Source organism: Pomacea canaliculata, linkage group LG11 (genome assembly GCF_003073045.1).
Source record: "Pomacea canaliculata isolate SZHN2017 linkage group LG11, ASM307304v1, whole genome shotgun sequence".
In the NCBI taxonomy this organism is placed as follows: Eukaryota; Metazoa; Mollusca; class Gastropoda; order Architaenioglossa; family Ampullariidae; genus Pomacea; species Pomacea canaliculata.
In genome coordinates this window covers 18,601,526-18,614,856 of record NC_037600.1, presented here as the reverse complement: position 1 = coordinate 18,614,856, position 13,331 = coordinate 18,601,526, and the positions used below count along the sequence as shown (strand labels likewise).

The 13,331-nt window shown below is 46.7% G+C and overlaps 1 protein-coding gene across 1 annotated transcript in view; it reads left to right on the top strand.

The window, feature by feature from the left end:
• Positions 1–13,331, top strand: part of LOC112576314 (ras GTPase-activating protein nGAP-like) — a 100,118-nt gene that overhangs the window by 74,856 nt on the left and 11,931 nt on the right. Inside the window, exons 10-13 of the mRNA XM_025258668.1 lie at positions 9,748–9,969; positions 10,101–10,202; positions 12,281–12,379; positions 12,535–12,620. Coding sequence (XP_025114453.1) covers positions 9,748–9,969; positions 10,101–10,202; positions 12,281–12,379; positions 12,535–12,620 — 509 coding nt within the window. The remainder of the gene's footprint in view (positions 1–9,747; positions 9,970–10,100; positions 10,203–12,280; positions 12,380–12,534; positions 12,621–13,331) is intronic.

The window sequence follows — 13,331 nt, the reverse complement described above, 5'->3', positions numbered from 1 at the left end:
CGTGCTGCCCTCCCTCTAGCCTCATAATGACTTCCTCTCCAAGTGCCGGATGCCAGAGAGCCAGAGTGGCGAGCGCTCACCAGCTTTTGTTCTCGTTAGCCCAGAAATGTCGGTCAGCCGTGAGCCCTCCATGGGTACGTGCAGGTGCCGGCTGTCTACTTGGGGTGGATGCTGTGTGCCACTCGGGTAGTTGCGAGAAGATGTAAGTCGGTGTGTGACGAGGAAAGGGTTAAAGTCGTGTAGTCCTGCATGTTGCACTTTGACCTTCGTGTGAGGACTAGGGAGTGCGCGAGGATAGTTTGGTGTGAGCGATCTAGAACCTTCACTAAGAGATGCGGTGAGTAGTATATCATTTACTGGAATAATTACATACACTGCAGCAGATGAAGTCTGGCTCGTGCGGAAATAACTCAACAGTTAGAGGTCGGTGGGATGAAGATCTACTCAAATAAATAATCGCCGCTGTAAGAAGTGTAGTCAGTAGTTTGACCTCCTAGCTGAAATATCTGAAAACTATGGAAGAGACACCCACTAGTGACACAAGAGGTGAGTTGTGTGACCACGTGGCCGTCTGCTCGTGTTACCGCTGGAAGATGCTGGGCGGATGAGGCCCTCATTTCGCTGAGTGCAGGCTGCCCTCCAGTAATTCGACCCTCGTTCGATCGACTACTGGCCCTCTGAAGCCCTCACTTCAGCTCGAGTACAGCAGCAGCCAGCATCCTCCCTCTCTCTCGGTATTAACGAGGCCGGGTGGTCGTTGTCGCTGTCATTATGCGAGGCCGTCAGCAAGACACGTGCCCTACATTCCTGCGCACATCTACGAGTTTATTTTCACACTGCGGTGTGGCTGCGTCCGTCGTTAGCATCAGCAGCAGCAGCAGAGCCGTGCTGCAAGCCTGCAGTAGACGCGGCGTGTGACGTGCAGTATGCTGGACCCCAAACGACCTCGTTGTTGGGCGTCAGATTGTGACGCGCGGTGCGTGGTCAAACACCTGGCGTGGGTGGTGTTGGCACCAAGGTGCACCTCGGGGTCAGGTGCTGCAGGTGATGTCAACAGATGAGTTTTCTTCTGGCAGTGACGACGTGACGTCACGTGTGGCGAGGGCGTCAGCAGTGTGACGCTGGGCCTTGCCAACAATATTAAAACCTCGAGGTTTATGGGGTCCTCTCAAGATTAATGCTGTTGTTTGCTTTACACAATGACTGTCGGCAAGATAAAGTCGGGTGTTAACTACCCGGGTTAGTTTCTACCGCTGGCTGTAATTTGACTGTCAACTGTTTAATCTGTCTTTTCATTTCAGTCGGCTCTCGTCACATGGGGCGTCAGTGTAGCGAAACGTTTGTGCTCCAGGTGTCCCCTGTCCCCTCCACAGGTTGACAGAGAAGGGTGGGGCGGGGGAGGGGAGGCATTTCGTTTGGAATGAAGGAGGGTGTGAACGTTGTAATGTCGCCAGCCGCGTGCTTCCCCTCCCTCGCTGTTTGTTCTTTTTTCTCTCTATCCCTCGCGTGGGGTATCCTCCAGACTTACCACCGCGATCTCTGCGTGTCACAGATATGATGTGTCGCAATGGGGTCGCCATGGTAGCAGTGCTGTCTTCATTTAGAGCACCGGTAACGGTGAACACACAAAATAAACATACTTCGGGGTGAAGTACTCCAAACGTACCCGTGCTCGAACTGTAGACGAAAGGAAATAGTTCTGCTCAGCTTGGTGACGATGGGACGAAGGGTGTGGAGGTGATGTGTTGCCCCCCACAGATACCTACACTTTGTTGTTAATGCGTCGGTGAGTATCAAGAACAGGTTTGACACCGCAAGGTTTCTGTTCTCGTGTTTCTGTCTTCAGTACAATGGTGATGGTGTCGAGCTCCATCTGCAGTTCCGCTCGTTACTTGTCTGAAGCAAAGAAGCAGAGGTGAGGATTGGGAGAGATGCGAGCTTGGGACCTTCACCTCCGTTCTGGCTTTGATGTGAGCTAACCGCTATGTGAACAGCATGTGAACAAAGTCTGAGATACATTGTCGTCTAAACATTCAACCTCAAGTTCCAAATGCCCAAACCTTGTTTATCGTGAATTTTCTAACGACAACAAACGGAAAAAAATGTGAGTAATCAGGCCGCGAAAATTAACAGCAGACGACGGGCGCCTGTAGCTTCCCCCAACCATGATCCTTGGGCGGCATCAGCATGGCCTGCACTTTCATGGATCATTATTCTACAAAATGTCAGTGTGCAGGCACTTGTACTACTGAATACTCTAATAACTGTAATTAGTTTCGTTAGCATCTGTTGGCTCAGCGCGTGCGAACTTCATCATGTTGACGACAACGACTTCGGTGCTGAATGCAATTTGACAAATATTATTTCAGTTTGATAGCAAGCATTTCAGATGTCAGTGAAGGCAGTAGCTTTTTATTTATTTATTTTGCAGTGTAAATTTTCCTGTTATTTTTGCAATTTGTGTCACAAATATCGTTTGACAAATGTTCGCTTTGGTGGATGTTTGTTGGTGAGGCAGGAAACAAACAAACAAACAAACAAACACCAAGCTCACCTTCCCACTGCCTCAATGTGGGTTCATCTTTTGAAACAGAGAAGACATCCGTGAGGGGAATATTCAGGACAGATTGTATACGTCACCAGTGTACAGAGAAGGTGGTTATGCCTCACCCATGCTAGTGTGTAAACCGGAAGTGCCTGACACGATCTGCGCATGTCTGTCGCTTACCTAATTAAGAGAAGGTCCTTGACTCTCGACATTATCTACTTGGTTTACTGTGCTTGTCCTCTACACAGGCTGGTGTGACGCATCATCGCAGTGTATAGTGGTGGGTGACGTAACGTGGCAGTGTAGTGTATAGTGTAGTATATTGTGATGAACGACACTAAGAATGTATAGTGATCGTTGCCAACATGACGTAACAGTGACGGGTGGTTGAACATGGCGTTGTGGTATATAGAGATGTTTTGTGACGCATGCTAGTTGGTGCAGCATATAGTATTCAGTGACGTAACAAGGCGTGTAATGTATATATAGTACTGTGTGACGCATTAAGGCGGTGCAGTGTATAGTGACGTTTGACTCATCATGGCGTTGATGTAGCAGTGCGTGACGTAACCAGTATTGTGACACAGCAAGGGTGGTGCAGTGTATAGTGACGTTTGACTCATCATGGCGTTGATGTAGCAGTGCGTGACGTAACCAGGCGGTGCAGGCCATGATGATATGAGTGCAGTGCGCACTAGCGGCCGACGCTCCACTTCCTTCCGCCTGGTGTGGAGGTCGCACTTCCGGCCGCCATGACAAGCGCAGGCATGCATCACTTGCTCCATCACTGCATCCGACAGGAGGTTACACCGCATCACTCATGTTTCGCACAGCCTCGGTGCAGACAGTCGGGGGCAAGAGTTCACGCCCGCCTCACGCATCTCGTTAGTGACGTACCGAGCTGACATCTGCACGCGCAGATGAATGCAACATGTCAAACGTCTGTTGTCTTCAACCGTGTAGCGATGTGTATTACAGGTGGTACCCCAGAGGTAATCACTTCTCCTCCTCCCTCTACCCTCCCAGGGTCATTTCGGTGCCGAAACTTTGCGTGAATCGCTTGTAGTCTAACGGTTTGGTAACGGTCTGGTGGCACCACGGTTGAGCGCTTGTCACCAGCACCATGACATAACTGGACTCACATGTCTGAGGTCCGACCTTTTTCTCTCAGCATGAGGTGTCTGTTCGAGTCGACTGCCTGGCCATGATGCTGGCTCGGCGTGAAACATTCTCCTCCTCTCCCCGCCCACCACCATCTTCATCCCAGACAACGACTGTCATCCCGCCGCCATTGATGCGTCATTCATTATTAGCTTGCAACACTGTAGCACTGGGTACAGCAGTGTGTGTGTGAGGAGGATGGATGAAGTTGAAAGTCTTCGATTTTCGCAAATAATTTTCCACGCCGGTCTGATTCATTTCCTGATTTAACTCCCCTTCTCTGAGTTTTCGTACGAGGTCAGGAGGAGAGTCGCGTCCCTTGGTTGCGTTCGGCGAGTCGAGAGTTCTTCAGCGGCCGATCGCATTTCCTCTTTTCCTGATTTTATTAAAATTTATGAATGTAATTTGGATGTGGCAACTGCACTTCAAACTTTCAAACAGCAAGACGCACGCGGCACACTCCCTGACCTCGACCCTGACCTCGCCGATGGCTCATCGATCAAGGTTCTCGCTGGAAGAAACTTGTTCAACCATCGATCATGTCGAACCTTCATCTCGCCTGCCGATGAGAGCATTCGTTAGGCTGGTGTGGGTGGTGTTGGTGTGGGTGGTGTGCAGGCCAGACTTGAGTGGGCGAGAAGGTGGGCGAGCCAGGTACAGAGCAGGTGAGGATGTGGTGGCAGATGACTTGTGAGGTTCATCGTGCTAGTGTGTGTCCCAGTCGTGGTCCCCCCTCTTGGACTGGAGCGAGGGTGACCTGGCCATGTTGCCGCGTTGTCATGGTGTCGTGGATGTCGTGCTGGATGATCTGTGGGGGGCATTGCTGTATCGGCGTTGACAGGAGACGACTGTGTGGTGTGGCTGGCTGTGTAGGTGGTCGTGCTGGGTGTAGGTGGTCGTGGCTGTGATGTGCAGCCACCCTTACAGACAGGGAGACAAGTCGAGGCAATCTTACCTGGAGCTCGGACACCAGGATCAGGTGAGCTGCCGATTGTTTTTGTTGACCGCAGGTGTGAAACACTCATCGTGATGGTGGTGGTGATCACGGCGGCTGGTGGTAGAGGACTACAGACCTTTCATCTACACTTTATTCGCTTTGGACATTCGGGTGCAAGATATGGCAGCCATTCGTCTGACACAGAATTATCTTCAGGTCGTGTCCCCCTCCCTTCGCCATGATTAAAATAGTCAACAACGGTTCAGTTGGACCCTGGTGTTCTTCATTACAAACCAAGCTTTGCCGAGCTCGCCGTGTCTGTAACCAGTAACAACAGTTCACCTGCACAAAGTGGTGACGTCTGCTGCTGTCACCGGAGCCAAAGGTGGTGGTCGTCATTGGTTTGTTTGACCCGCTTCGTGATTTTTGGCTGAAACTAGGTCAGCCGAAGCTATTATTAGATTTTTTCTGTTGTAGTGTTTTTCCGAAAACAATATTTGCTGTGTGTTTTGAGGATGGGAGGGAGGAGTAGGGAGTGGAGGGGGAGCGTGTATATTTATAGCAACATGTCTACGTGATATTCCTGGCATGACAAGAACTTTCACAATGGCTCCCCAGACCAGCTGCTGAGTCCCTTTCTCACCCTCCGGGACTATTTATAGCAAGAGGTGAAGTGATACTTGAGAACCACAGACTTCCTCCCAGCATCCGCCAAACATTCGCCTTTTGCTGTGCACTCCATTCTCAGACATTTTGTTTTCTTACCTGATGGAGGCAGCGCACGATGGATTGCAACAGCAGCTTTCATATTTAATTTGTTGGTGTAGTTATTATCCAAGCATTACAGGTCAGATAACTATCTAGAGATACCCACTTAAACCTCAGACCTGTGGACAGTCAACGTATCATGAACATCCTCGCTGTGTGCTGAAAAATGAACAGATAGATCATTTGAAACTTTCTTGAATATAATTTTTTTCTTTCTATGACAGCAGAAATTTTCAAAAAATGCTGACAGTTGTACTTTTCTAATGTTGTTTGTCTTTTGGTTATGAGTAACCCATCTTTAGTAAATTACTAAACATCGTAGTCTATTTTGAGGCTGGCGGGTGCCAGTGGTGCAGGTACCCGGTTTGAAGATAAGAACGATGCATTTTGTGACTACAGTCGGCATGGTGGTGGGTGGTTCTCCAAGTTGCTGAGTGAAGATGAAAGTCTGGCGGATTTCACCTCCTCCACCTACTGTTCCTCCCCCCCACTCACCTTTTTTGGAGTGGATGAAACAGCATCATCAAAGTCTGAACTTTATCGTTCTGGAGACAAAAGATTAGCCCCGGGGTAAAGATTTATAACTACAACCATACAACTCTGTCTCCCTGATATCCTCCCTGACGCCGCTGTATCCGATGATGAGAGAATGGAACCGAGACCTGTCAGATGGCCGTTGATTGTGAGACTCGGGGCAAAACAAGCCAGCAGTGATAACACTCGAGTGTATATGTACTTGATGTAAGCATCACCGTGTTGTGGGAGCATTTCCTCGTGCTCCGCTCCGCTACCCCCCTTGCTTCCCTCCTTCATGCCGCCTTGTAACGGCCACACCGGAGGAGAGTCCGCAGACAACAGTAGCAGCACTGTCTGCACCTGTTTCCCACGGGTGGCCTCATGGCGGACGAGTACCGGCCTCCTGACCGACAAGGAGCAGCGTGCGAATGCCGCGCGGCGAGCTGGCGGCACATTCTCCTGCCGCGCGACGAGCGTGACAGAACTCAGCCGCGTCCTCGTGACTAATGATGTGTAACCGGGACTTGGTGAGGCTGACCTGTGGTGAAGTCCGTGTGTGATTAGCTTACCACACGTCACCACACGTCACCACACGTCACCACACACTGCCCTTCCCTTGCCTCCAGTACTTCGCGGAACAGCAGCGTGAGACCGACGGCTGCGTGCGTCTTCCGCCAGGACATGCGACTGTTGCCGCTGTGGTGGGCGGGGTCGTGACCTCCCGGCTGCAAGTCGCTGGGTACCCGGAACCCACCAACGCTGCAGGTGACTAATCGTCAGACACGCTGGTCTGTGTTGTCAGCATGACTCGGTGTCGCGCGGCGGGATGCAGTCTGTCCTGTTGCCGCGCGGCGTGCTGGAGGGCATTGGTGTTGTGTGTGGTGTGGACCGACACAGTGGAGGGACGACAACAGTCTGAGCTTCTCGTGCTCATCGGTCGGTGCACGTGTGAGATTCTGTCAGAGTGGGGCAGTGTCCCCTTGTCCTGGTCTTGCTGGACCGAGTCTAGTCACTCGTGAGTGGAGCTCACCACCTGACGTGTGTGTGTCGGACATGTTCCTGTCCTGTGTAGGAATTGCGCAGGTGTCGCAGTGTGTCTTGGGTTTCTGGTAAGTTGAGGTCGCTGCGGCCAAATCCATCAATTGATTGCCTGCAACACTTATCCTTCCCCTCATTCCTCTTCCTTTTCCTCCAGATGTTTTCCGGTCTTACATAAAGGTTTTAAAGATGATGCGGATGATTGATCACATGAGTTAAAAAGAGAAATAAAGGATTAGGAATATATTCTGTCCAGTCTGTAGTAACGATCTGTGTCTGGAGTGGATTAGTTCTCTTGTGAGGGGTACAACAGCTCTCTACGAGATGGTGAGAGCACTCTGGTGAGAGATTAGTGAGCTTGTGTGAGGAGTCAAGTGTCCGGGGTACCTTGCATGTGTATTGGATATTGGATATGTAATCCTCCTTGGTGACAGGCATGTACTGTCGGGAGAATTTGTCCACCCCCAATGGGGGCTGCCGATTCTTGTTACCTGCATGTAGGACCAACAGACTGAGGCTGTCCTTTGTTGTCTGCGCCTCGCGACTTGTGAGTGTGACTGTGTGCAGATGAATGCACCTGTCAGAACTGTGAATGTAGGAGTCTGTTTGGCGGATATGAATGTTGTGTGTTGTTTGTGCTTTTAGTGTCGAGCTTCCACGATCTGGGATTAATGGAGTATTATCTTCTCTTGTTTGAAATAATAAAGTACAAATTACCCGACCCTGTAGCAGTTTTGTACAGCACAAGATATAGCAGATGGCAGCCCCATGTGGTGCCTGTGTTCTGGGAGGCCTGATGGTGTGACACCAGCCGTTAAATGTCTCACTGTGTCTGGCAGCACCACTGTGCTCGTTAATTGTCCTGTCTCCTATTTCCCCTAAACCATGGCACTGTTCTCCTCATCACTGGGCCGACTTGGGCTTATCAAACTTCCCACGGATTTATAGGAGGTAACTCAGCTGTGGAGGGGAGGTTATCAGCAGCCAGGAGGAACGAATCTTGTTTTTGAGTGGCGGTCATGGCACACTGGATGTGGCAGTTCTTGCTGACCTGACCTGTTGTGCTTCCGTTGGGTGACGAAGGCAGTGAACGTGGAGGTCGTCTGTAGGGAGGAGGAGGAGGAGGTTGGTGTCAGCCCGGTGGGTGCAGGTTGAGATGGCGGGTACAGGAACACGTGGCTGCTTCCGCTCAGCAAGAGCAGCAGACGCGGCCTCACCGAAATTCGTTTTCCTAAAATAAATGCAAATGGTAACCACGGGTCCAAATTACATCTGTTGGTCCACTGGTCCTTGAGGAGCACACGACTGTTTTATAAACATTGAAAATTTGAAAGAAAATGAAACAAGGCGGCTGTGTGAACCAGTCTACAGCGCAACCCAACACCAGACGGCTAGGGTTTGACAGCAGCTGATGTTTGTGCTAACAGTGCATGAGTGCGTGTTTTTAGTCGCAAAAACTATGCTACGAAGCAGTGAGTGCGTTTGTGTGTGTGTGGAGGCCAAAAGCTATGCTACAGGCAGTGCATGCTTGAGGGGAGGAGGGAGGAGTGAGGGGGACTGGACCAAGGAGCGGGGAAGAAGGGGGTAGCTGGGTGGGTCGCGTAGATTGGATGCTGCTAATAGTTTTTTCCACTGTTTTGTAGTAGGGCCTTTAAAAAGAACTCCTCATTTAAATAGAAAAGGGGATTTGTTTCTTACAACCATGAGCAAAGTGGCAAGCAAGTCATGGAAGCGCTGTCAGACTTCCCCCATCGGAGGATACTCATTGAGGGAAGCTAATTAATGATGTCACGCCATCGCTCCAGCAGGGAGATGAATATTTAGATAACATTGTCTGCAGGTGCCGATGAAACAGCTACTAACCCTCTAGGTGCTGAAAGTACTACTGGTCTGTCGCTTATGCTGAGGTCCAAGACTTGTTGAGAGCTGGGGCAGGCAAGGGAGTAGCCTGACCTCATTGACTGGGTGCTGTGGCTACCTGCTGGGCGAGGTCTACAGGTCCTTGTTCTCCTTGACAGCATTAAAAGATGTATTTGGTGCACTGCCAGTTCCAGCTGTATTTTAGATACAGTACAGGGAGCATTTTTAATGTAGAAAAGACCCCTTGTAGAGTTGTCAGTGATGCATTTTGCCCATCAGTTGTATTTTATGTGCAGCAGAGGATGTATTGTCACCATCAGTTGTTCACATAGTAGAGACATTGTCACCATCACTTGTATGTGTAGTAGAGAACACTGACACCATCACTTGGATGTGTAGTAGAGAACATTGTCACCATCACTTGTATATGTTGTAGAGAACACTGTCACCGTAAGTTGTACATTTAGTAGAGTAGTCCAGTGAATAATGTCATGGGTGCTCCTGAAAGCTAACCAAATTTTGTATTGTGTGGTTTTCACAGCAGTATTAATATACACACTGATTCTTATTTTCAGCAATTTTTGCAGCATTAACATTTTTTTTATTTTCTACCTGGCATAATCAAAGTTTTATAATAAATTTCAGCTGGCATTGATTTATTGTAAAGTGAAATGATCTTTGTAAGAAATGTTTTCCTCATTCCTTGGTATAGTTTATATTTTCAGGAAAATACAATATTCTTCTAAAAAAGTACTACTCATAGTTTATGTTGTTTAAACATGTTGCTTCAAGTTCATGTGCCCTACTAAATATTTTAGTTACTGAAAGTTGACGAGGGTAGAGATATATCTATCTGCCTATATCTTGTAATTTATTGTGTGATCACTGTTAATTAACAGGTTTTGTTTTGTATTTTCAGGTCTTTGATCAGCTCACGGATTCGAACATCACGTTCCCATGAATCTCTGCTGTCAAACCCGTGCGCTATGCAAGCTGTGGACTTGACCAGTCGTGAGGCGGAGGTGAAGGCTGTGCACCCCAGCGTTCTGAGCCAGGACCATTGCTTCCACGTGAACACAACCCATGGTAGCAAGTACATCTCTTGTCGCACCGCTGAGGAATGTGACAAGTGGCTGTCCAGGTTAGATAGTTTCGTGTCCATAATTGTTGTCTTTTAATGTGCCACATAGGAACAGATTTTCATTTTTCTTAAATGATGATATATATATTTTTTTTTCATTTTGTTGTAATGCTACTTTTGTTGATGTGCAGCCTGCGACGTACTATTCGACCCAACCAGGAGCAAGTACGAAGAACTGACAGTTCATTACGACTGTGGATTGTTGAGGCAAAAAATGTACAGCCTAAGAAACGGTGAGCATTTAACAAGGATACCTTTTGCGTGTGCATGAGAGTGGGTGTGTGGGACAGAGGGGTAGAGGCTGTTTGGGTAGGTATGGCAGTGGAAACAGTGTAAAATTGTGTAGATCAAACAGCATGTGAGTAGCTTTTATAAATATCAGGAAAAGTTCATCCACTGCTTTTAATTTTCCATAATGGCATTTAAACTCATTTAATACCAGTTTTGATGACTGACACCAGTCAACAATTTGCTGCCTTTTGTGTTTTGCAATCGCACCTGATGGTGTGTTTTGAAAATATTTGGTATTTAGAGAAGTAACACAAAACATACTAATGATATATATATATAGATGCAATATACAGGTTTTCTGGGGGTTGGCAAATGTTTCTGGGTTGCTACTGCTAAAGTGTGTGTGTGTATCGGTGCACCTCCTGACAACATTCTGGTCTTCAAGTATTCACTGTGCTTTCAAGGGATTGGAAAAGCATTTTTACGCATTATTTGCAAGTTGCCTTACGTCAGCAGTGCTTAAGAAAAGGCACTCACAAACACGAAGCCTGTTGTGGTCCTGCCAGAAAAGGTTTCAAAAGCAAAGCTTTGCCAAGACCCTGGTGGGGTACAGGTGTTAAGATGTGGGCAAGCATCCACAAAATGTTTGAAGCAGCAGGTATTTCAGAGAAATGCACATACCACAAAACAGATTTTTTGTGATATCTGTGAGAAGAGTTGTTCAGGAGCTAGAGAGCTGGAGAGAAAGGCATTGCTGTTTATAGCCAGGGGCTTGTTGGATAGACTGGAAATAAATGACCTGTCAGACATTTTTCATAATACAGTTCTTTGTGTGTGTGTGAGATGTGTGTGGACATACAGACCAGTGAACACAAGTCAGTTCTTAGCCTGTATTAACCTTGTTAAACTATTTAAGTCTGTGTCATGGTGTTAGGGATTTTCTTATCAGTTCAGGGGTATCGTGGATCTTTTACTTTGCCTGTTTATATGACTGTTCTCTGCGTATTTTAAGTAAATCACTGATGTAGCCTACTTTTCAATGAACTGTTTGTGCTGTATCTTTATCTTTTTAACCATAAACTTATAAAATAAAAGCTTTTAGATGAAGAATACATCATGATTCCTGTATCTAATCTATGTAAATAAATATCCTGGTTTAAAAATGTGTTAAATCGACTCTCACGGTATTACCACGTTAATGATGTCAGACTTCCGACATTTAACCACCAAAGACCCCAAAGCTAAGTGCACTTTGTTTTGCCCTTGGATCCCCTGGGCTGCGGCACATCACTCATACATCATGGGTCTCAGATGACACACCCCTGGTGGGCTGTGTTCTGGTCCATGGATGTTAGTGCCTGAGGTGATGTTTTATCACTGCAGTGACAGCTTCCCCTGCAGAGTCGCTTCTAGGGGCAGACTTCAGGTGTGCGGGTCTGACCTTTCCAGGGTGTATGGAGATATGGGGCCTTTGATATCAAGATTTTTTGGCATTTTTTTTAAATAACGTTCAACCTTGTAGGAAATTTCTGATCACTGTATCAGGCTTTGTGCCAAATATTTACTCAGCGTGAAGTTGACTTTTTATTCAGTATGATGTCTGCAGTTAGACTCATTAGTTTCATTTTTCAACACTCGCTAACTCTGCCCACTCAGCCTTAGCGTGGGGCAAGTCATCTTACATAAACTACAACAGTCGGACCTTGATAAATCGAAAAAAAATTCGACTCACAGAGTTTTCGAGTTAGGGAAAATGGCGTAATAGGCGCAGCTAGGTGTTTGGCCGGGAACTAACAATTAATTCGATATAGGCAGGTTTTCGAGGGAAGGTCGACTTATCGAGGTCCGACTATATCATGAAAAACTTCCCATTAAGTGAAAAAGGGTTAGAAATCTTGTAACTATGACAATTTTGAATGTTATTGGTGTGTCTTAAACTTGTATGACAAGAATGTATCCCAGTCACATTCATGGTGTAAGATGATGTCAGGGGAGCATGAGAAGCTGTCTAAATATCCAGCAGTCTCATCATGCATCTCGTAAAGAGTCAAGTGCACTTCACTGTTCTACTCTGTTGCAGGTATTTCTGTGAAATTCTGTTGGACCGAAAGTTGTATGCAAGAACATCTAGCAAACTCATGGCAGACATGCTTTTCTGGGGGGAGCACTTTGAGTTCAGGTAAACAGCGGCTGTTGAATATTTTAAGTTTAGGTAACAAGTTGTTGAACACTTAAAGTTTTAGGATTGTTAAGCATGAGCTGTCCATTTTCATTTAGATTGCAAGAGAAGAGACAATGAAACTAAGGCAGATGATTATGTTTGTTGTTTTGCAGGGACTTGCCAACAGTTGAAACCATCACTGTCAACATGTACAGAGAAGCTGATAAAAAGAAAAAGAAAGACAAAAATGTGCTAGTGTGTAAGTTGATTTTTGTTGTTGAATAAAACTACCTTTTGTGTAAAATTTTATCTACTTTTTTCTATAAAACACTGAGCTAATAAACTCTTTCTTTCATAACCCTTTTTCATTCCACAATTAATGAAAAAATAAATGTGTGCGACATGTCATACATGAAATCGCAAGCATACAAGATGAACACAATTTTCCTTCTCTAGACACAGAACTAACTTGTTTACACCTTATCTTCAGACAGAGTTGAAGGAGGCAAAATAAAATAAATAGCAGAAATTATAGCAGGTCTTCAGATCTGGAGTTCAGGAAAGATGGCAGCATCATGAATGTTATCTGAGAAGCCATGGCTGTTCCTCATTCCTCCCTCTCTCTCTCATTCTAGACAAGATAGACCTTAATTGTTTATGGGTGAGAGCGGAGTGACAAAAAGTAAATAGGGCCACAACAGTTGCTAAACATCAGTTTAAGTACAACAGTATTTTCCTGTTTTATTAAGTCGATTGTACAGCTCCTTGAGTCATGTAACGAGGCCTGCACCACACAATTTAATCCGACCCACAACTGAATACATAGCTTTGGGTCAGATTATTAAGTGTTTATTTGGAACATGGCCAGCGACATTTTTTTATTTTATCAATTAGCTATTTCATCTTGAAGAACCCACGGCCACACTTTTTTAGGAGGGGGATTTTAACAGTATGATTACATGGCCACTCT